We start from the raw sequence: 24,128 nt of genomic DNA, 5'->3' as shown, positions 1-24,128 counted from the left end.
GTATTGGGATAAGGATGCACTCAGTCAGTGAGCACTGGTCAGCTCCTTTGAACTATCTTTGTCCAGCACTATCATGAACTAACAAATAGGTTTTCATGTGCAGCTGGCTGGAATGGTTTAAAAAGAACTTCATCAAAGGCTTAAATCAGAACAACAAACAATTATTGCTTGCTTGTGAAAAAAGGCAAGGGCAGCCATTTGAGGAAGACTTGAGTTTAGCGCATTTCAGTGGTTAATGTCCATGATTCTTTGTTCAAATTATCAAGTAACAGTACATACAAATATAGATAAATACATGCACAAACATGCATTTATGTATGCTAGCTGAAAAACATTAAGATGACCAACACCAGAGAAAACCATTAAAACTGCAGCTTTCTAAGAGTACAAAACTGGTAAGTTATAAGTGACTGACTTCACATCCATCTTTCCTATTAGCTAGTGAATTATGATTATAGAGAATTGGCTTTCAGAGGTACTAACATGTTATAAAAATACTTCAGTGAAAATACTAAGAAATCAAAAGAAATGAAGAAATTGGAGGAGAAAAGCCTGAAGCCTAAGGACATGTAACATTTTTTAAATGGAAATAATGGATCGCTATTAGATAAAATTAGGCAGTCCTACGAGGAAACCATAATTTAGATAAATTATCCAGAATTCATTAATTTTTGCATTAATATATGAAAAAAAAGTATAGAGAGTTTCCCCTTGCCTCTTAGCCTAGGAAGAAAAATCCTGGTTAACTTCCAAGTAAGAAAAAGTATATCATGTAAAAAAAAATACAGATCAGTGAGAATAAAACAACAAAAAGAATAGTTCCCTACCCATTACTTCCCACTGTGTGAACTTTTGACATATCAGCAAACTCTTCCTTGCGCTTGCTACTACTGTTGTACTGCTCACTGTACAGCTTTAAGGACATCTGTTCAACAGCATCTCTTTGTGCTTCCAGATAGCATAGCTGAACCTCAGCCTAGAAAAAGAAAACAAAGAGAAAAAAAAAACAGAACTTTTTTTTTTTTAATTCAGAAAGAATGCATTTAAAACAACTACTTTTGGACTGCAACAAACAATTTAACCAAGAGGAATATTCACACTACAGTTTTTCTCTTTGCAAGACATTCAAAAAGCTAATTAAGAAACCAAAGTACAGTGTGTTCTCAGCTGTTAGATATGCACTATTTAGTCTTCTAGCGGAGCATGTACTACGTATTCCATGAGATGTCCATCCAGTCAAATGCTGAATAGAAATGTCTGGATGTGACTGAAAATGGTATTAGAAATCATACATCATGACAGAAAAGGTATATATATAAAATAACATTTTCACTGTCTTCAAGACTTATTTTGTTAATACATTGTGCACCACAGTTAATGCCATATTAATGCAGGTATTTTTGTTTTAAATAGTAAACGCAAACAAAAACAAGAAAATTGGCAGTATTCATATTCTGCTTTCTCCTCCCTGGTTTCCACTGATTACTCAGCAATTTTGATTGCAAGGAAAAAGGCATTAAGTTGGATGTGCTGTTTTCCATCAGATTCTGGCCAAAAGAATGTTGAATAATATTTGGCATCATAACTTATTGGATAGACACTTTATTTATTGCAGCTGTGGTGATCAGTTTGATTCTGGGGCTCAGCACACCAGATGACATGAGGATGAATGCTGCTGCTTGCCACACTTGCCCTTAGGAACAGGGGGGGGAACAGAGGGTATAAGTTCAAAAGTGCTTTGGGACCAATATGTTATTGTTTTCTTTTAATATGCTTTACCCAAAAAAAAAAAAAAGAAAAAAAAAACTAAAACAAAACAAAAAACATTACAAATTCTGATAATGCTCAAAACCTGCTACTTCTATGTAACTACATACCCTATTCCCCATTAGCGGAATGCCTGCTTAACTATAGGGTACCTTGGCCAAGAAATGCCACAAACATTGAGGAAATGTTATATGGGATCTCCTCATTTTCTACTGCTGGAGGCAGGGAGGAGATGGGGCAGGGGGTGTTTGCCGACAGAGCTACCGGTCTGTGGAGCAAGGGCATCTGTAAAGTGAACACAGATGAAAGACTTATAAAGGAGAAGGGCAATCTGCAAGGAACAATACTAATACTTTCCTACGGAAAAATACAGATAGGTAAAGCAAAACAGGTATCGAATAGGAATGTCAGTAGAGTAAGTCTCAAAGAAAGCTGGAATGTCTTTGTAAGCTTGTGACGACAGCAGTTACAAGAATTTGCTTATACCTCACTTTAGCACTGATAAAATTTTTGCCGAGTAGTAATATAAACTGATGTGAAAAATACATTTCTGTTTTAAACTTCTCCTCCAAAGATTCACATCTTTTTCTCATGGTAGCTTCTTATAGCGAAATGTGTTATATTTGACTGTAAAACTCAATGTGTTTTTGAGAAAAACAAATGCAGTGATTTTTTGGGATAGGAAATAAAAATCCCCCACCACATGCATACCATCCTTTAGGTTGGTAAACAATCTCCTTCCATAGGCTAGAGCAGGCCTCAGTTGAATTTCTTTTTCAGAAGGATTCTTCACCAGCAAGGATAATCTTTCATCTGAGCTTTACAGACTTTGATGCCTTTCAGTATGCTGTTCTGTATGCAGTGTCTGCATTTATTCTTTCATTTTATTTTTACTAGAAAGCACTTATTCATTAACTGCTTTTGTTTTAATTAAGATGGCACTTTCTGTCCAAATCCCTTTTGTGAGTGAGTAGTAAACACTCCAAACAATTACCTTAGGAAAAAAAAAATATATATATATATTTTCTGGTTACTTTAAGACTAGAGGTGAATTATTCTGGAATATTTAAAAAACAAAATACATAATTTCACTGATTTTCAGGATGGTATTGAAAATAGAGATAAGCAGATCAATTTTCCTTGCCTTTTTTTTTTTTTAATTTATGTACAAAAAAAACTTTAACTGAGAATTCCAAAAGCATGGAATTCACATGTAACCTAAACTCTAGAACACCCTACATATATGAATTAAAACTCATGCCTAAATGATATGAACACATGTTCCAGTACTTGAGTACTTAAGATTCACATTTTTGGTATTTTCTAATTTCCTCTCCATATTTCGTCTATATTTTAAGAGAAAAGAAAAAGTAGTAGTAATAAAATCAAGGCAACTGACTCTTTCAAGCCAGTTTTCTCAGACTTTCAGGCTTTGCTGGCTTGGAAAAACGTTTGAGAACAAGTACAAACTTTAATGTATAGGAAGAACAAGAGAAGAAAAAGGAATGGGGAAAGGAAAAACAGGACAAAAAGAGTGAGTAAATATCTGTGGAGGGGTACCCCCTATTTCTTCCACAGCTCCACAGCTATCTCTTGGCTGCAGAAGATCATGAACTGCATTAGCATCATGTTCTATGAATCCTGCTCCTCTACAAGCAACTGTGTCCCAGAATCTCTGCCTCAAAAATATGATCCCTCTATAAATCAACTACTTGTATTCTTAAACCCAAGTGTTCAGCTAATACGAACATTTACAGCAAGTCAAACTCAGACAGCACAGACTTTCAGATGGATCTCTCTGATTTCTTTATTGTATGAATTCATCTATCCCACTGTTGTACCTAAGGTTTTTTTTTTTCATCTCTGTTCTACCAATATCAACAACAAAAGCAGAGAGGCTTTGAAGACCTGGAGGGGGTATTGATCAGCATTAAGTTTCAAAAAGCTACATTCTGCAGAAGTTGAACTAACAGGCACAATCTAGAAAGTGTTTGGTATAGCACAGATATACAAGTAATTCTACTGTAATTTATTTTCATCTGAAGATCTGTAGTGGTAATGAAGGACTAGCTTTGAAGTATTCTGGCCGAATATAGGAGCCTTCTTATTATCTGCTAATCAAAGAAAGAGAAGTTACATGTTTTACCTTCTGTCTAATTTTGAGAGTGCCATGGAACAAGTTTTGCATTTTCAGACTGCTCTAGATACACATTCTTGTTCCTTAATAGCACTGCAAGAACTTCATCTCTATCACAAGCACACCACCAGGAATACAGCTGACTAGCAAATCCTGAGAAAGGCTACAGAAATAGGTATCACACCAAACGTGTAAAAGAAATTGGGTCATCTTAATGCCCCAAAGCAAAAGTGGAATTCAACTCCTTTCAGAGGAAGTACTTAGATAAAGCATACAAAAAAAAAAAAAACTAGATTAAAAATTAAAAAGAAAAAAAAAAGGCAGAAAAGCAAGGAATGATCATCAGTGGTATTGACAACTGCCTAGTCATCATCCACAAAACAAAAGTTAACTTTGTGCTTTCTGCTTCCTGGCGCTATCATAAGTGATCATTCTTGCAATAAAGATGCAATTGAAAAAGACGTTGGTGATGATTAGACTACACACATGTACAAATTGTGTGGCTATTGCCACTGTCCTGCCAGGAAGCAGCAAGTTTACAGTATTCATTTGTAAATTAAACAGGGACACTTCCAGTAATCTAAAGACACAACACTGATTTTTCTGAGCGTGGAATACCTAGTCTCTGAATAAGACTGAAAAAAACAGTGTTCTGTGGGGAAAAACTATACTAGTGCCAAACACTGGTCTAGTAACTAACCAGTTACTAGATAATGGTAAACATTCTTAATGCTTCAGAAATCTTATTTTCAAAAAGCAAGCATTTATAGATAAACTGAAGGTGCAGATTCAGTTCCTTAAGACTGGGCTCTGCATGTCAATATAAAATGTCCTTTACTATACAGGACACTATATAACACAAAGGGGTAATCAGCGACAATAACAAATCAATGAAAATACATTGTATTTCTTGTTAGACCTACGTGTCAGAATGACCTTATTTTGAGGTGGAGAAAGACAAGACACTGAATAATAGCTGTTACTGTGTGAGGAGGAAGGAGACAGTGAGACTATATTTTATACAGAGCATCAACTAAGAGACTCAAAATTTACACTAGTGTAAACTGGAGATGAGAACTCAGTACTAGTGTTGTTCTACTATCATTTTTTTTTAATCCTGTAATGCATTAAAATAAATCTCTCTGAATTGGTGTGGAAAGGAAAATATTTTCAAACACTGTTTTCTAGGGAGCATAAGTCTTTTGTTATGAACTATGTTGCTATAAGCAAACTATTCTACTTTTTAAATATACAAATTACAATACATTCAGTTGTAATGAATTATGGAAGTATCATATCTTATATTATGCCTTCTCTACAGTGCTGTAGGAAAGCTATATTACTGCTCTGGGCCATAACTACTATACAATTATATACAAAATGCATACAGAGCTTAGATCATCCGCCATTAGTTGAACTTCAGCTAGATAGAAATACTGTCTCCTAAATTAAAGCACAAGTATCAGTGTGTGCTAGAAGTGGTCAGATAGTATTCTGCTCCATGTAAACTTCAAAGGCTCATCTATACGTATATTTTAAAGCACTGTAAACTGAGTTGAGTTATTCTAAAAGGCTGCACATGTCTGAAGATCTTGGTGCTCTTATATCCTTATAATTCCTTGACAAATTTTATCCCCAACAGAACTGGGAGTAATTCCTCACCAGAATTAAGTTGCATCACAGCAGCATTTATGTAGTTCTATCTGGGTCTTGATGCATTTTTCTTCTATTTCTGTCACAGTGTTCTGGACACCTATCCACATCACAAAATTGTGGAGAAGGTTTTATTACGGAATGAAAAATAGGCCCTGGCCCTCTCTCAGATGCAGCCACTGAACAAGATGATGTGGAGAAGCCACTAAACAAAATGATGTTGAAAGGCTCACAGTATCTTCCATGGAGATGGAGCTCATGGAAGGAGCTCTATGGAACACAACAGTTTGATCAAAGACACTGTATGGAGCTGATCATCCACAACATCCATCCCCCGTGCCAGCTAACAGATCTTTTGTGCCTGGAAACACTTAGGAATAAAAGAGCGCTTCCAAGAAGTCATCTAGGCATTTCAAATGCCATTATAATTTCAACTGTCATTATATAAGAGGCATTTGGGTTTTGTTCCTGATGCATGATAGCAATTTTTTTGTGTCTTTTTTTCCTCCCCTTCTCTCCATAGTTTAAATGGGGACCTTGCTGCAGTTGATTTCTTTTTCAGTCTGTTACCCTTCCAGCTTTTGGTTCCTCTGTCTCCTCCATCTTTCATCCTTTGCACTCTCTTCAGCACTGAATCAGATTAAAAAATAATCCTATATCATAAAACGTGTTTACTGAAAGCTGAACATTTGATAGTCCTATTACAAAGGACATGCTGTGTTTTGATCATGCAGGAAATTAATTCTGTTAATCAGGGCATGCTTGTTACCAGTTAAAATCTTAGTAAAGTGTTTTTATTAACATAAATCTTAGAAAGGCTTTTATATGAGTAATAACTTTATCACTTTGTTTTTCAGCGTACTAAAAGCTTTGCAACAATGTAAAACCTCCATGTAGAGGACTGTTATTGATCAAGGTACTTAAAACACACTGTAGACCTATAGTAACAACACAATGAATTTTAAGTCTGTCAGCCTGTCCGCAGTCTCATAAAATTAAATTTTAGTTAGAGTCAGACTGTGACATAGCATAAAGGGCTGCCTCTTCCCAGGCTCCTGAACAGAGCCTTGGAACATAATAAAACTCAAGCCAGTAAATAACAGCAGTACATTTCTGCAGGGTTTCCCATATTGACAGAAATATGTAGTTTTGCTGCTTTGTTATAAAGATTAGGAACATGCTCTGCGACTTTCCAGCTGTCTGTAGGAGCACAAATGCAATCAGCAGCACGGCCTCAGCAGCACTGTCTGCCCAGATCCCCAGTGGTATTCTGTTAATGTTGGCTATTTGAAATCGGGACCTCAGGTGTCTAATTCCTGACTATGCCCATGCCTTTGGCTCTGTTTGGTGTAAAATTAAATATACTGCAGGTGTGTGGCATGCCCTGTGCAGCAGTCAGATCTCTACTGTGGATCTAGAATAGTTCTCTGTATGTATCACAAATACCAAAAACATTGAATGAAAGTAAGAAGGCATTCGCCCTTCAAAGTCTTCCAAGATTGAGAATAAGTTGTCTGACAACAGCATCTCAAAATTGCAAGGAGAAAAAAAAAAATGCAAAAAAGGAATCCACCCAGTGGGCAGTAATTTTTGCTGCTTTCCTCACCTGGTAGGAGGTCATCTCCAGCCTGCAGAGCAGGAGCACGCAAGGCAGACACCAAGGGAGGCTTGGTGATGGCCAAGGAGCAGGTGGAGGAGAGGCTTTGGCCAGGGAGCTCCCAGAGCAAGGGCCATGAGGACAGGACAATGCTCGCTAAAACCAGCACAAGAGACAAGCAAAGATGCAGCTCCAGCTGAACACATCAACGTGGCTTAAAAAGAGATTGTAAAAAGTTTGCCTATCACCCCTAACACTGATATTTCTAAAAATATCTTCTTCTTAGCTTCTCTAAAAGGTTTGTGCACTGAACCACACACACATGCAACGCCCCTGCCTAGATTTGTAGGCCCAGGCACTGAAAATGGTCGCGCTCTTAAGGCAGAAGCTGCCACACTCAGAATTCAGGGCAGCGCACGTAGATGCAAGAGAAACACCACAGAGCGACACCGTGCCTCGCTCTGCCCCATCCCGCAGCAAACTTAAAACTTAAATACATTTAGAAAGGAGCAGGGAAGGGAGGTCATGCAAACCCAGCTCCTCCTAGGAAAGACTTCCCAGCACATCCCGGGAAGGTATGACTCAGCTAAGGGCAAAACCCTTATGCCCGTTTCCTGGAAATTCTGCTCGGTGCTTGTCACTGGCAGTTGTTATTTAAGGTAGGGCAGCACAGGGACTGCACAGAGCAGCCTGCACATTACGGAGGAGGCCTCGCTCCGCGGCTGCCGCGCACCCCTGCACCCATCCGGCTCCCGCCGCGCAGGCCCCGTCCCCGCGCTCGCGTTCGGCCCGCGCTGCAGGACAACCGCCAGCTCCGCCACCCAGCGCGGAGAGGCAGGAAGCGCGGATACCTGCAGCTCTCCTGGCTTAAACGCTTCTCTTCCTTGATAAAAACGTCCAGTAAAAGGACCCATGGGTCATAACAGCACAGGGCAAACGGGGCCTTCATATATAAAAGAACACTTGGCACTATACATATGCATAGGGATAGCCTTTAAATTACAAAATGCTCCTTTTTAGCACGGAAAAGCAGCTTTGTGCGTGTTTTGGAGCACGTGCACATCTGCTTGGGGAATATGCCTTTTGCACATGGCTTTTCTCACTATTGGAAGCAGTACTGGCTTAGAGCAAAATAAAATCTGGTGCTTTATTTGTAGAAAGTGGATTCCAAAATACATACATAAAATCAAATAATCTCATTTTGAAGTAAATGTAAGAGAACTATTTACCTGCTAAAATTTACAATGTATGTCTCTGAAGTTATTTTGATAATACATACCGTCTTTTATTATTTTTACTGTATTATAGAATAGTATTCCTCTTTTAAGCTTTGATGAACGGAGGTTTTTTGGAATCCTGTTATTTATCATGCTAAAAGGAATCTACATATTGCAGTAGTGACTAGTAAGATGGTGCTGTAGTAACACTGCTTCCTTTGTGAGCATGTTACACGAGATATTTTAGGTAGATAATTTTTTTTTTGTCAGAGTAGCTCAGTTTTAAACACTCATATGCTTGACAAATGTTTCATATTACTAACTCAGTTATCATAAAGAAAGTTTTTATTAATGAGTGCCACAATTTCCTAAACATACAGACACTCAAAAAATTGTAAAAATTGAGCTAAAGTCTCCTTCCAACTCAGTATTTGGAATTAAATATTTTGAGAGGCTCAATAGTCTCTTTCAAAAGGTGAGTGCCTATCTCCTCATACTAGAAAGAGTAGCATTTTTTTTTTTTCCCCCAACAGCACTAAGGATATCATGCCTGCTTTTATGGCACCAAATTGTGCGAGTGAGAACACAGGACTCTGTTGATCTGCAAGTTCAAGTAAGAATAAGTAGACTATGAGGGAAGATAAAAACGATATGTTACTTAAAAAAAAAAAACGTATTTAATAACAACAAGGAAATGCAGGCTAAATACCTTTCATGGCATATTATTTTCCTATGCAAATAAAAGTGAAATTTTGTACACACACACAAAGTTGCTGAAGACATTAGAAACAGAAAACTCACAAAATAATTGAGGAAGCTTTAAAAAATTATTAGTAAGAGTACAAAAATTATTGTAAAGCAAAGTTGACTTCACTGCAAAGGCAAAACACGTAGCTTAATATGTGGATTTCTACAATATTTTGTGTTATGTAGAGAGCAGGCACAGACTGCTTGAGTTTACTTATGATCCTCAGATGAGGAGCCTCTTATATCTGACTATATCTGACTCCTACTGAGTCTAAAAAGATAACTGTTTTAAGCATAAAATATTTGTATTGCTGAGAGGTCAGCTTTGCCACTGCTGACTTCATTGCAATTTGCATACTATTAAAGCATTACCCATAATGTTTGTAAAATTTAATTTTAAAGCTATGCTGTTAAAGATGTTTGCTGAATTGTAAGCACCTAGGACATTTGGGAAATTTGTTAACACTTTGATAGTTACTGGGTTTCTGCCTCACCTTGCTTTTATTTAATATCCACCTGCATGCGTGCGAGTACTTTCACACGCACATACACACTTTCGATTCTCTGCTTCCATTTTACAACAATGAATCCAATTTCAATGCAAGCTGAGATACTTAAAAAACAAGTATATTGTATCAATATAATAATGAAAATAAATGTATTGAAAATAAAAAGGGAAGTTAAGTTTGTTAAAAATGTCACTAACTTACTACTTTCTGTTGGGGGCTGAGATTCAGTATACTCCCATAGACCAGAGGTGACAGTTAGGTTTTTCTCCATTGCTCTCATACAGGCTTTCCCATTAAATCACACAGCTCACAGCACTCACGGTTATCACATTTGTGTTACAGTGCTGCATTCATGCTGGCTTCCTCCTTGCCTGAATTTCCACCCTCTGTTCCCACCCCCTACCCCCAACCCTGAGATCTTTATTTACTTCTTGGCAGAAACTGCCGAATTAGGGAGGTATAATATGAAGATATAATCTTTACTTCCTTGCTCTGCCAGACTAGCTCCTCACACTTACGCTGGGAAGTACTGATATTAACTTAGTTATGATAGTATGTGAACTGCAGCTCCTTTGAAGCTCCATACAAAAAGTTGTCCTCAGATGATAATGGAAGGGAAGGAGTAAAGCAGAAAAAAACAAGAATTACTTTACATACCAATAACAACAATTTAGTTATCAAAATAGTGCAGAACAAGCACGCCTTTATACTGTTCCTTAAAAAATTTAGATTCCTAGGGTTCTAATAGCCTTTTCCTATGGCTCAGGAATGCACGGTAGCACTCAGCCCAGCGCCTGCATCCTTATTTCAAAGAGAATCATTCAAACCGACATCCACCCTGTCACGAATCTTGACTTTGAGCTGCTAATGTGGAATAAAAATCAATATAAATTTTGATCATTTGATGAATATTTACTTCTTTCTTTGGAACTTAGGGATTTAGAATTGAAAACTGCTGAATCAAGTCATTTTATTTTTTTGTGTTTGTGCCAACACCAATTTACTACCCTCCTGAAAGTTCCTGAACAAGATGTCTCATGTGGCATACATGTTGTTTTTTCCTGTCAATCATAACTGTGTGCCAGTAGGGAACCATAAACATTTTCCTTTCATACTCTTAGTTCTCCAAAAAGGAGTACTTTGATTCCTTCCCTGGGAAAGGTAAACTTGTCCTACTTACACATACTGCAAAATGCCTATGTCTATTTTTCTGGGACTGCTGCTGTGCCTGAATTGATGCTATCTATTAAACACTTTTTTTGTATGAGTTGCTTCATACAAGAAATAGTTTACGAAAAAAGAATCACTATAAACAAACCTCAGCAACACAAAAAAAGATCTATACTGACATTATCACTTCCCCTATGTATTTTCTGAAAAATTGCATGAGAATTCTGAACAAATCATACCAAATATTTGTGAAAATGACAAATACATCTCAAAAGCCGAGCAATTAAGTGACTCTAGCCTGTATTTCATCCTAAAAAGAAAGACACAATACCTTCAGTCTTAATACAATGAGCTGCTAAAAAAAAAAAAAAGTATATGCAAAGCTTCTATGTTTCCATAGTGATTTGGGGGGAAAGCAAGGGGGAAAAAGGAGAAAGGATGCTCCTAAATTTGAAAAAAAATCTCGATTAGTTAAAAAGAACTGTAAATGCAAGCAATTTTCATCTTGCAATTTTTTTTATATATGACTCAGTGCCAGACCAGCTTTATCTTAAGGAGCAATTTTGTTAGTCTCTTATAAATTAAATAAAAGTGGCAGCAGCTGTCTTTCAGAAGGCTGATATAGGCTTGTATAGTCATCTGATATTATGTGGACAGATGTTTTAAATAAAATAAAATATTTAGATTGCTAGATACCTTGCTAGATACAAAGGCAATTATAGGATGTCTTTGTTAAATTAAATTTCTCATTCTTTTGAGAAGAAAAAAAGGGAATTGTACTGGAAACTGTACCAACAGGAAATGATCCTATATCTAAAACAGCTGGAGACTGCAACTAATATAAATTTACTTGAAAATAAAAATGCTGTATGTCTCTAGAGACATGCAGTAACATGCAGTAAAAACAGATGCCATATAATATTATTTTTTAAAAACCTCAGTTTACATCTACATATTATTTTAAGATACGATCCACTCATGTAGAGAGACTATTCAGGGCTAAGGCAAAGTGACAGAAAAATTAAGGCCCTACGATATAAGAAAAGCGACATCTCTTCTATAAACAATAAAAACATTCTTTTTAAGACAAATGCTCTTTTAGAAAAACACGTTAGATACTTCGATAGGGGTTCTAATGCAATTCTAATTTATCACATTACCTAGACAAAATCGTAGCATTTTAAGGTAGATTTTGAATTACATCTTCCTTATGGATGTCCAAGTTCTCAAAATAACTTTAAAAGACAGTTCCAGAAAGCTAACATCCAACATTCAAATTCTTACTCTTAATTTTTTACATATTGCATTTAGAAAAACACTTCTATAACATAAAAGGGAATCTTGCACACAGTTGGATCACACAGAATTTTGATCACACAGTTGGATCTTACATGAACCCTTTCAAAAACATACTGCACATTCCAGTCTATAAATATCTCACAGGATTCAACTAATTTGCTCCTTCCATTTTTGTTGGAAATGTTGGAATATGGCAGATTGCATCAAAGATTCTATGTAACTTTAGTTGTTCTACTTTCCCCAACAACTCAATTAGAAACTTGTCATGGCTCTTGACCTGATCCTGAACATGGAATTTGGATAAAGCACCTATGGTCCTGACTTACTCATAAAGCAAATGATAGGGGAGGAGTCCACAAGCCAAAATGCATAAATGAGCACTTTATAGGTGCCTTTTAAATCACCATTGATAATAATACATCCAAATTTGCAGGATCTTTGTTTTTCTTGTTTACTAATGCATTGGTATTCTAGAATCACATTTTTACAATGCTTTTCATGTAATATTCATTGTAATTTTAACAAACAATAGATTAAACTTTTTTTCTCTCTCCCCCTCGTACATAAAAAAAAAATGCCCTTGTTAAATAAAACCAAGACCAAGTATACCCGAGATACTTAAACTGCTACATTACAGTCTCTATACGACAAGAGTTGTAAATGCTGTTAAAGATTCCTTTCAGAAAGATTCGAGTTGGATTGCTTTCTCTTTTTCCAATAGCCTTAATTGGCTAAGTGCCTGTGGGTCAACCAAAACCCAGAGAGACCCGAGCTCAGTAATCTTGTAAATACAATGATTTCAACAGATTTTCATCAAAGACATCACCATTACACAAGATACTGCCAGGTAGTGCTGTATATTTTCTGATTTAGAAAGCAGTTAATATCACCAAGTTATTACAAGCTTTAATTGTTACAGTATCCTGCACTACTGTGAGTCCAAAAAGCACATGATATTTGGCTATTTTTCCTTAAGTGTAGGCAGATATTTAAATGGCTGTGAATTACCAAGGGAAGAGAACCTGGTCCAAGGATTTGGGTGTTATATAGAACACAGACAGTAGCAAAATCATGGCTCTTGAGACACCAGTAACTGTATATCATATATGCATATAAGAAACATTCACATGACTATACAGTCGCCCAGTTTAGGCTTTTTCCTTCAAACAAACTGTAAGGAAGTCTATCCGGGACAGCAACAACAAATCCGGGTAGACCATGCATACCTGCTTCATCTTGTTAGATTAACTGCTGACCCTGAAAGTCCTACGAAAACATGTGTACCTTCTTGAGCTAAAATAATAAACAAACTGACTCTCAGAATCCAGACTCAATTACCACCAAAAGTATGTGTCAGAGGAAAGCTTTCATTAAAGGATATCAATTTCTAGCAACCATAAATAAGACAACAATTTGTGCCCACAGAGAGCATGAAAAATACACCATACTGCTAAGGAAGCTGATTATCACCACTGAAACCACGCAGATTCTGGGAACTCAACTTATGACAGACCTTCATCTGTTTCCAGAGACAGAAAACTGAGTTCTGAAACATCTAACATGACTTGGGATGCACGTCCCTTAAAGGGAAAAAGTAGTAACACTCATTATGCTGTGGTTAATCCAGATGAAAGAGAGATAACGTAACTCTTTTATAAGCGAAATGTCACTACAATGTTTTTAAAAATATATTTTAAATGTAGTTTCAGAAAAAGGTTTCATTCTCATCTTACAAACTCTACAAAAAGATTTATTTAGAAGGAGAAGATTTTTTACTTTTGTCATAGCATTAAAATTGTGGCATTAGGCCCAAATATTACAATCAACTGCTACAACTTTTATTAATAAGCATGCTCAATCCATTATATGGACAGTCAGCAGCCAATATAGCGTCATGGTCTCAGGACTAGAGTCTGTTTTCAGAAGGAAAGTACACAGTAACATGTGAGGGGCCCTGCTAATATAGACTAAAGGCTAAACTTGTCTTGCAGCTATTGTCCCTCTTTACCGAGCATGCCTGAAAAACAAATTCATAGTGACCTATTCCCACTCAGTGAACACAGGAATGATGCCTATCTTCAGGTTACATTTATGAACAAGACTGGGAACCTGTTCCGAACCCCACATCCATTCAGCTGTGTGCCAAAAAAAAAATAAAAATAAAAACATTGCTTTAATCTCAGCTTCATTATAACTGGACCATCAACGTCTTCCTGGAGTAGGCTCCGATTAAAACTTCAAGTCCTGGACCATCAGTAATTACCACAGAAAGCTGCATGGTCGCAGGACATTACGGTCTTGTTTGTGGAGCTTAGGTAGCATTTCCAATCAGCATGATTGCATCTATTTCTAGTGCTTTGTTAATCGCTTCCTGAAGCTGCTCATTAAAAGCTCCCATGTCAACACCTGACGCTGTGGTGGCTGAAACCGAGATTGGGAATACAATCACATCTCTAGGCTTGGCTGAGAAGCGTTCAGCGTTCACATGCCTTTCCCCTTTGCTAAAGCAACTTCCCATCTCACAGGGATGGGCTTATTTCAGAGGGAGGAGATGAATCTTCACTATTAAATGCCAAATGCGAGCAAACCTCATTCCATTTTTTTCCCTCCCCTCTCACCAGTGTCATTGCAGTGAGACCCAACTAGAGCAATTGAACATCTCTCTCACGACAGCCACAAAGCGATGACAGCTCTAGACAATAATCACTTGCCAACACCACGGTGCCTACCTACCGACTGTGAAGGCTCTCACAGCCACAGTCAATAATGGAACCGACCAATTCCACTGTGTTGCATGTGATTGGTGATATTATCCCTTTAAGTGTGTTATTTAAGTTTGCAATGCAGTTAATTGAAACCCTACTAGATGCAAATCAAAAGTTTCAGCCTTAATTGAGATATTTTGAAAATTGAACCCATTGCTTCAGGCAGGTGCTACATGAGATTCCATTAATATAGGTAATTAACATTAGCCTCTGCTTTAATTAACATGCACACTTTAATTAGTAAAGCATTAACCAACATTAAAAAATCTGATCTTCACGCATCACAAAAACTGCAAAGTTATGACTATGTTATTTTTTTCCAAGACTGTAAATCATACAACATATCAATCCTTTTTTCAATACATTACATTATGTAAAAAAAAAAAAAAAAAGAGATGCAAGTAAAACTGTCTCTACATGTTTAACTGAATATTTGATATAATGGAAAAAATTGCTAAAAAGTATGGAAAAATGAGGAAAGCTCACACAGTATTTCAAAATGTTGGTCTAAAATTAATAAACATGCTTCTATGTATATATTTAAATAGTTGATTTGTAAATGAAAACTATTCTGTTGTAATCAGATTCACTGGTTGCTGCTAATTCTACAAGCAGAGTCCAGGATATTTTTTCAATTTTCCATCTCCATTTTTTCCAGAATTGACATTTTGAAAATAAATGCCCTGACAACAGCAATAGCTGTTTTTCCCTTTGTGTTTGTTTTAACATCTAACATTTTAACATCATGCAGTTCCCCAGGGTCCATAAGCCTATGACTGCAAATATGGATTTGAAAACATTACTGAATGTCTTGAGTTTGCACAGAGCCTTAAAACAACATGCTCATAAATTCTGGCTTTTTGTACCACAATGTAGCAAAGCCCATGCTGGGCATCACCAGCCCTGCGAGCTGGAGTCACCGGCAACTGCAGGGATGCAGCTGAGCCGATTCAGGAGCAGCCCTCCTGTAGCACAAGCCCCATTCACAACTGTACGAGCTATGTATACAGAGGAATTTAAACAAGAACAGAAACACTTTTTTTTTTTTTTTTTTCACAAACCAAAGGAGAGGATGCTTTGCTGGTACAGTCAACATCTTTATGACTCTGGGCAACTCTGCTAACGATTTGAAGTTCTTTAGAGACACAGGAGATTCCCAGACACATACATACCATAAGGAACTCTGTCCAAGTCTAGGAAATTAAGTGATGCAGAGCTACCGTAAAAAAATCTTTCTTTAAATAAAGGTTAACCACAGTATTGTTTGAAATACATTTCTAATACCACAAAGATACCTTCATCTTGCTAATCTTTCACTTCTGTTATAAATTTACCCATCTGAAACTTAAAGTTTTGCTTAAAAATAGTAAATTCCACTTCTATGATTTTATTATTACCACAAAGAAGGCTTCCCATCCACTCACTCTTAGATTCCCTCTGTTTCCTTTCTCAGTACATAAAGGTGGAACGTGCACTAACTACTGTTAGAACATTCTCATAATAATATGCTGGATGTGATGGCTTGAATAGAGTTGGTAGAAACATAGACCTGTATTTGCAAATACTACACATTCTGAACATCCCCTGCATTTGACAGTGACAGGAATGGAGAATCTTAATGAACTATACACTCCTATTGCATCCAAGTATCCGCAAAGAAAAGAGTATATCCTTAGACTTGAATTTTTTAAGCTCCCAGAAGTACCACATCACAGTTTTTGTTTGTATGTTTCATCTTGTTAAATAGGTAAGAGCTTTTGTAAAATAAACATGAATAAAAACAGAAACTTTCATTCCCTTAATTAAATTTAAGCACGTTTTTCCCCATGGGAATAAATCCTACGCTGTGTTTCATATTCACGAACACACACACACACACACCCCTACTGAAACCTAAAATTTTCCAGCTGCAATGCTGCCTGCTAAAAAGATCCCTTTGGTGCAATCTGCCAGATTTTGTGAGATTCTGCAGGACGGTTTGTGAAGTTTTGAGAGTTCTCTATCAAGTTGAAGAGCTTTACAACTAGAAGAATCTTTGCTGACAGCTTTTCATGTCATGCTGTTGAATTCATCACATGTTTAATCTTGCAAAACCATACTTGAAAACAACACAAATAGAATCAAATTCTATCCTGACTTGCATCCGAGTAACCAGCGAGACCAGGGAGCCACTGTTCTCTAGAAAGGACTCTGACACTACTTTCAGAACAGTCATTTTAACCAAACAAACTTTTTTGAATTCTGTGGATATCCCGATTTACATGTAATACTGAACAAATTCATTTGTTGTCTTACTTGAATTTAATTACATATTTTTTTCCCATGAGAACTAAGGAAGAAACAAGAATAAAATATGCATGGAAAATGCTTAAAAAGTTCTAAATATCATCTTGAGAATTAACCTAGCCTCATCAGGGGTGGAGAAGCAATAGCGTATTGAACACGCAAAGATCAAGGAGCTGCAGAAAGCCCTCCTACTCTGTAGGATATGCAAAATGACAACTCTTCTACAGCCCCATCGGAAAATCCTTCTCCAACTTAATGAAACTTAATGAAACAATATTCTTTGACGGGCTCAGAGGAAACTTCCCTCCTCCTGGGCAACAGGGACAACAGAAGGATACAAGAAGAGACAGCAAATTTGAGTGCTAACATGTTATTCAAATGTGGCTTTAGAGCCATAAAGACTTTCTGATTTCTTCCAGTGCTGGTTATGCTACTTACATGAGCTTGAAGTTGGGGTGAAGACTGCTACAAACACTCTTTCTTCATCAGTACCACATAGGTAACATAATAATAATAATGACATGCTTCCCTTTTAACACCAAACCAACAGTTGGGAACAATGCTTCAGAAATTCTACAGTATTGAAATCAGTTCTTCACTCATCTGTGACAATATTTTTGACTTTCCTTATGTAAGTATGTTCAGATTCTGTTAAAATGCCTAGCTCAAAGCAATTCTAACTTATTAAAAATATACATGGCATACACTTTAATAGACAAATTCTAAAACTACCAGCTCCACTTAGACAAGAAATTCAACCTCTCAAACTGGCCAGTGTAGTAGGTATGATGTGCTTCTTCCATAAAGATTTACACATGTGTGAAAGAAGCTTCAGGTCTTCTTGGGACACAAGAAACATAGACATACAAACAGAAAAGTGCAACAGATTCCTCTTTTTGACAGGTGTCATAAGAGAGGAAGAGAGAGGAAGGAAGAGAGAGAGAGAGAGCGAGAGAGGGAGGGAGGGAGGGATGTTTCAGGGAATGTTCAAAATGCTTCTGCTCAAATCTTCTAGCACCTCTAAAAGGAGAGGTTAAATTTAGAAAATTACAGCTGGATTCTATTCTGTCAAAATCAATTACAATTTTACTTATTTCATGGAAGCAAAATATGTTCTTATAAATCATATGACAAAAACATTTATATATTAACTCATAATTTCAAGGATATAGATTCTTGATGCCAACATTCTACACTTTAACCTAGAAAATGCATACTCTAGTAGTCACCAAGTCTTTTGCAGCAAAGCAAAGGGCAGAAGAAGCCCTGAGCTTTTCCAGCAGTTACAGGAAAAATGGAATTCTATTGCTCTAAGAATAAATTACTGGGGCTAGTCTACTTTCATCTCAAGGAAAACTGAGGAAAAGCAGGGCTCAGTTAACAAGCTGGGTTAGAATGCCAGCCCTGCTTCTCAGTGCAGGAAGCTTTAAAAGGCTGCAGACAACAAACCTCCTTGGCTCACTGTGCGGAGAGCATTTTACCTTCTTGCACAGGCTGCTGCTCCACGTAGACCTTCTCCTTCGCTTGCAGCTCTGAGCCCCCCACAAACTAGGTGCAAACAATTGCACACTGCAGGCCCACAGCTACCACAGGCAACTGAGCGCCACCTCTTACTCTTTTTGTTCTTTTGCTAATTCTGGCCCAATAAAAAGTATTAAATTTTGTCTCCCTTGTTTCTAGTTGATAAACTCTCCTTGCTAGGCTAAGTCAAAAGCAATTTGAGACATCCAAGTTGGATGTGTTCTGTTCTACACTCTTGGAACACTTCTGTTCCTAGGAAAAGCAAAATGCTGTGTGATACACGGCATCCGATACCCTATTGTTAAGAACAATGTTCTTAGGATACGATAATACAGAGCTAACCTCTATGGCTGTTATTTGTCTCATATAGAGGTTTATGAGAAAAATTGGCAAAATGTGACATAAAATTCCAAAGGCAACACTGCATACAAGAATGTGTCATTTTAAAGTTAAAATATACTTTTCCTTTTTCTACATTTATATTGCCATGGAACTAAAACCTTATGAACAACCAACCTAAAAGGCAAAAGGCAATGTATGTATATAAATATATATATATATATATATAAAACACAATAAATCGTTCGCAGATTTTTCTTTTTTTTGTAAGATTGCAGCACAGTGCACCTTATGATATTCTCAAATGACATAGTGTATACTTTCAGGGCAAATCTATAATTCTAATTAGTGTCAAAAAACTCAATATACCATAACTATTTGTTATTAAACCAGATAAATCCAAAACTTCTAATCCTACCACAAAGTGGGAACACTGTCTGTATGCAGACTTTTTTCTTTTGATTGTATGGTTCTCCCATAACCCTGGAAAGAGCATTTCCCTCTGTTGGTCTGGCTGCTTGCACACAGTTGCATTCACTGTTTGTCTCTTTGGTAGAACTTTTGTTCATCAGTTGTTGTTTAATAGTTAATGATTTCCTACCGAAGTTCGGAGCATGCCGACTTCATTCAAGGAGGAGACTTTCTGCAGTAAGTGGGAATACCCCAGAATTCATTCAGCCCACTGTACTTTATTTGCATTTTGCATCTTCTTAAATGAAAGATGGAAAGGAATTATAGAAACTTAGTGGAAACTTTGGAGAAAAAATAAAGGTAGATGAGTTTTGATCATGTATTTCTCCTTGCCAATTGGCATACATAATAGAAAAATGGTAGAGAATAGGTTAAACAGTCTAAAAGGATTTTAACCTTAAATTTGACAGAAGCTAAATGGCTGTGACATTGGGTTCTTCTACTTTATTCCAGCTAGTAATCCACCTTCAAAGTTCCTGTCAGGTAAATGACCTTGTATTTCATTAACTGATAATTAAATGGATTTATTCCACTAACGGTTTTAATTAAAATGCTAGAAATATTGATTACCCCTCTCATCCTTATTCCCCCAGATGAAAAAAAGGTTTTAGGAATGTTTATTTAGAGAAGACAGAGAATTAAATTAGATTGAATCTCTATGAGACCTGAAGACTGGTTCTTTCATTTCTGCTGCTCAAGCAGAAAAAGGTTTCAATTTTTTGATGTTTGATTAATTATTTTGAAATCCATTTATGCTTACCTTGGTGTTTAATTAAAAATGTCATTTTTAGCATAATTTAATTGGCTATCTGTGGAAGACTAACTCCGAACTTATATTTTAAAAATGTTTTTTTTTTTTTAATTTGGGGTAAAAGAAACTTTTTACTTATTTGCTTTTGCTGTAAAGGTATCATCTCATGAATGAAGAAATAAGAAGGGCTAGAGCTTAGCTGCATTTTCTACATTTGAAGATGAAGATACACATGCCCACAACAAAAGCAGCTTTATTTAGCTGTACACTTGTATCCGTTACCAGTCATTCAGGAATTCTAATATAACAACTATGGAATCTGCTTCTCCAAAAATGTTGTATTTATTGTTACTTACATAACACAATTACCTATAGTGTACACAGGTATGCTTTTAGTATGGATTGGAATCCTTTCATTTACAGCGTATAGTGCCAAAAGTGCCAGCTGATCTCAAGAAACATGACAGAGGAACACTTTAAATATTAATTAAAATTTATCTATGTTACATTTACTAATTCACAACTTACAACCTCCCTGTTTTTACAGAGCTTCTTTTTTATAAACCTAAAATTGTTCTCTATATAAGCCAATAATTCCTTAAAGTAGCACCCATATTTTTTAAGTATAAAGCAGACAATTCAAATTGTAATCTTTCAGTACAAAACAAAAAAGCAATAACAAAAACCCTGATTCCACAAAACATATGCTTAAATTTAAGCACAGAAGTTACCCTATTGAAGGTCAGTAGCATAGTTAAAGCTCTGCACTTGCTTCAGAACTTTTTCCTTTTATTTACTTGTGAACTGAATGCTCCATAAATATGCGGTCATCAACCTGAGAAGAAACTTACTATTACGGAAAGACTAATTGCAGTTTGTTCCTTCATTTCTAGTGTGAAATAGAATTAAGCTCTGCTCTGCAGACAAATGAGACACTGGACTCCCCAGCTTATCTCGAACATATTAATGATCTATCTCATGTAGATAGCATAATTTTTATTTCTCCTCTCTTTCTTTGAGTGTTTAATGAAGAAAAATTGTATACTCTGATTTAAATCCCAATGAATCAATGAAAATATCCTTACTCAAAATATGTCTCAAGAACTCCAATTCTACACTGTTATTTTGAAATGCCAGGGGAGCCTGATGTCTGAGACACAGATGGGGAACAGCGGTTTGCACAAAGTCATGAGTCATTTTAGAAGAGGGTGATTTATATGTCTTAACAGTTCTCAGTTTTTTCCTTTGAATCAAAAAAAAAAAAAAAAAGGCAGGAAGGAAACAAAAGGAAACAACCAATGCATTTGGGAGCTGCAGAGGATTTCAGGAGCTGTGGGGTTTAAATGATGTGTACACATGCAGCTGCTGCTAGAGGTCAGTGGATGCCCCACAGCCCTGACGTGCTCACTGTTCCCTTTCCCAAATCCTGCACAGGGCTTTACTCCTGCAGCTTTCCATGATGCCATGGGCAGCCAGGTAGCCGGCGCTCCAAGTCAGACTTACTCATACAAACATGTCCTTGTGGAGGAACTTCCCCTCACATAAGATCCTTTTTGCATTCAGCAGCTCCCCTCGAGAGCAGTACTTCCCACGTGTGCAGGTTTGCAAGGGTAGGCTCATGTAAGTCTAGCTGTGTGTAGAACTGGAGCTCTTGTCCATGGGATATTTGGTACTAGGGAAGATGACAAGACTGCCAGATCTTTTGGTTGGTCAGGATTCTGCTTCTTCAAAACACCAGATGCCACAGAATATTTCTGTCACCCTCCAGCAAGGGACGACAGAGCTTGGTAGTAGCATTTTATTTTTGAGTTACTTTTCTATTGCTGTTCTCATTTTCATGACTATGACTGTACGGAAATGGAGTTAAAATGTTCTTTTCATTTAATTTTCTGCTATTGATCTGCTCACTATTTTACCAAATGGTTTTGCCTTATTTGGTTACATTTGCTATCTTATTGTGCAAATTTATTAAGTAACAGAACAACCTTTGAGCATGTCGTGCCTATGAATTAAAAATCTGACAGCAATGAGCTACTGGGTGTTTTCCATGTCTATTTTCAATGATGATTTCTATTATTCTGCAGTGAGCAAAGAAAATGCAAACTAAAAAGAGTCACTGACTATTAGTGACTCGGAGGTCCATGGACAAAAGAGACCTGAAAAGACATGGAAGCTTTTCAAAGAGCAATCACCATAACTAGAGAAATTACACAAGCACATCCATATAAAAATGCTGCCTTCACTATTACTACCATTCGAAGCTATTGAATTAGTTTGTTTTCAGAAGCATGAGAAATAATTTTTAAAGATACACATTGTACAGGTTTTACTGCCTTTTTTTCTGATCTTTCAGAAAATAACCAAGATGAATAACTTAATTTTTAACACTGATGTATGACACATTTTAACCTGTCTCCATACAAAAGTAGTGCTGTTAACAACTGCAACTTTCTTCAAGTATGCTATGAATCACTGTATTCCTTCTCCCTTTTTTCATGCACCATTGCCACTATCTTACCTTCAGCGGTTTTGCTAGATTTCAATGAAGATGGAACCAGAGGGCACACATTAGAATTTTATATCAGTTCAAGAAGGGGAGAGAAGAAAGACATATGAAGCTAGAATGACATTCATTGAAGGTTCCCTAGGGAAGATAACACATGTTTTTGTCTTTCACCTGCTAGGCATGCTAAATCAGTGCAATGATAAGCTAATTTATGAAATGTATTTCATTGAAACCTGGACATCTTTACTGTTGCTCGTTCAGCTATTAGATTTCCAGAAATAAAAGATGCCTAATTTAAAAAAAAAAAAGGTGTTAAAAGACTGGCTTGCTTAGGCAATTCTTGCAATATATGTTTACTAGGGCCCTGGGTTTCAATCTGCAAAGAACCATTTCATAAACAGAATTAGCTGAAAGTTAAAATTTGCACATGCACAAAAAGGAACAGCTGTATTTCAAAACCAACAAAGGATTTTTACCCTGTTTTTAAAAATGTGCTTAAAAAAAAAAAAAAAGAGTAGTATCTGTAAGAATGGTGAAAGCTTTTCTACCAAAACAGCAGCTCAGCCTCCTTCCAATCCAACACCGAATTGCTCTTTCTTACCAAGGCAGCATTAGGCTGCCTCTTTGTTCCTCAGAGGACCCAAAACACAGAATTCAGGTTTCCAGCACTTTTCAGGATAGCTCTCTTCATACGCCAAAAGATTTCAAGATTTTCATATAAATTACAAGAAAATGTGTATTATTGCCGTTGATGGATCATGTCACTAAGGCAAAGCTGTGCAACACATTTAGCCATCAAGAAGAATACCAGAAAATGTTAGGATATTTCCGTTTTTTTTTTTTTTTTTTTAGTGAGCAAGAACACTTCATAATCCATGCTGAGCACACACTCACAAGACATGTAGAGATAGTCCATAACGCAGATGTGGAGACACACGATCCAAAAAGCATGTACTAATGAGGTTAAATTTTATAAAGTAACCTAGCTGTCTTACAGATAATTGTGTTTAATTTTAACAGTTTCATGATCAGACACAGATGTGAGCATAATATCAAAGAGGATTTAATGCTTACATCACTTATACCTCATAATTTATTCTATTTATCATTTTTGTTCGTGTATTAGCAATTATCTGATTTTTTTTCCCCTCCCTATTTAATGTTCCTGGAAATGCTTTTAAAGAAAAAAAAATACATATATATCCAGAAATACTGTGCACTTACTCTTCCATCTGCACTACTGGGAATAAAGTACGGCATGTTCTGATAAGAAAAAAGAAAAAAAAAAGGCTAGTAGAAATATGAACACCCACAAGTTCAACACCACAGATAAATATAGTTTTCTTCACCACATCTAGAACTGAAGATCTCACTTCTCAAAACTTCGTCTTTT

At 36.6% G+C, this 24,128-nt stretch overlaps 1 protein-coding gene across 2 annotated transcripts in view; it reads right to left on the bottom strand.

Moving 5' to 3' along the window:
- AKAP6 (A-kinase anchoring protein 6) overlaps positions 1–24,128 on the bottom strand; it is a 203,735-nt gene that overhangs the window by 76,176 nt on the left and 103,431 nt on the right. For both annotated transcript variants that reach the window (XM_088529284.1, XM_088529285.1), the window contains exon 7: positions 828–976. In XM_088529284.1, coding sequence (XP_088385410.1) covers positions 828–976 — 149 coding nt within the window. The remainder of the gene's footprint in view (positions 1–827; positions 977–24,128) is intronic.

This window comes from Tinamus guttatus, unplaced genomic scaffold (assembly GCF_059628265.1).
Source record: "Tinamus guttatus ecotype Peru unplaced genomic scaffold, ASM5962826v1 Tinamus_guttatus_pri_ptg000327l, whole genome shotgun sequence".
NCBI lineage: Eukaryota > Metazoa > Chordata > Aves > Tinamiformes > Tinamidae > Tinamus > Tinamus guttatus.
Note: the sequence above shows the minus strand (reverse complement) of the source record. Positions and strands in the feature narration are given on the sequence as shown.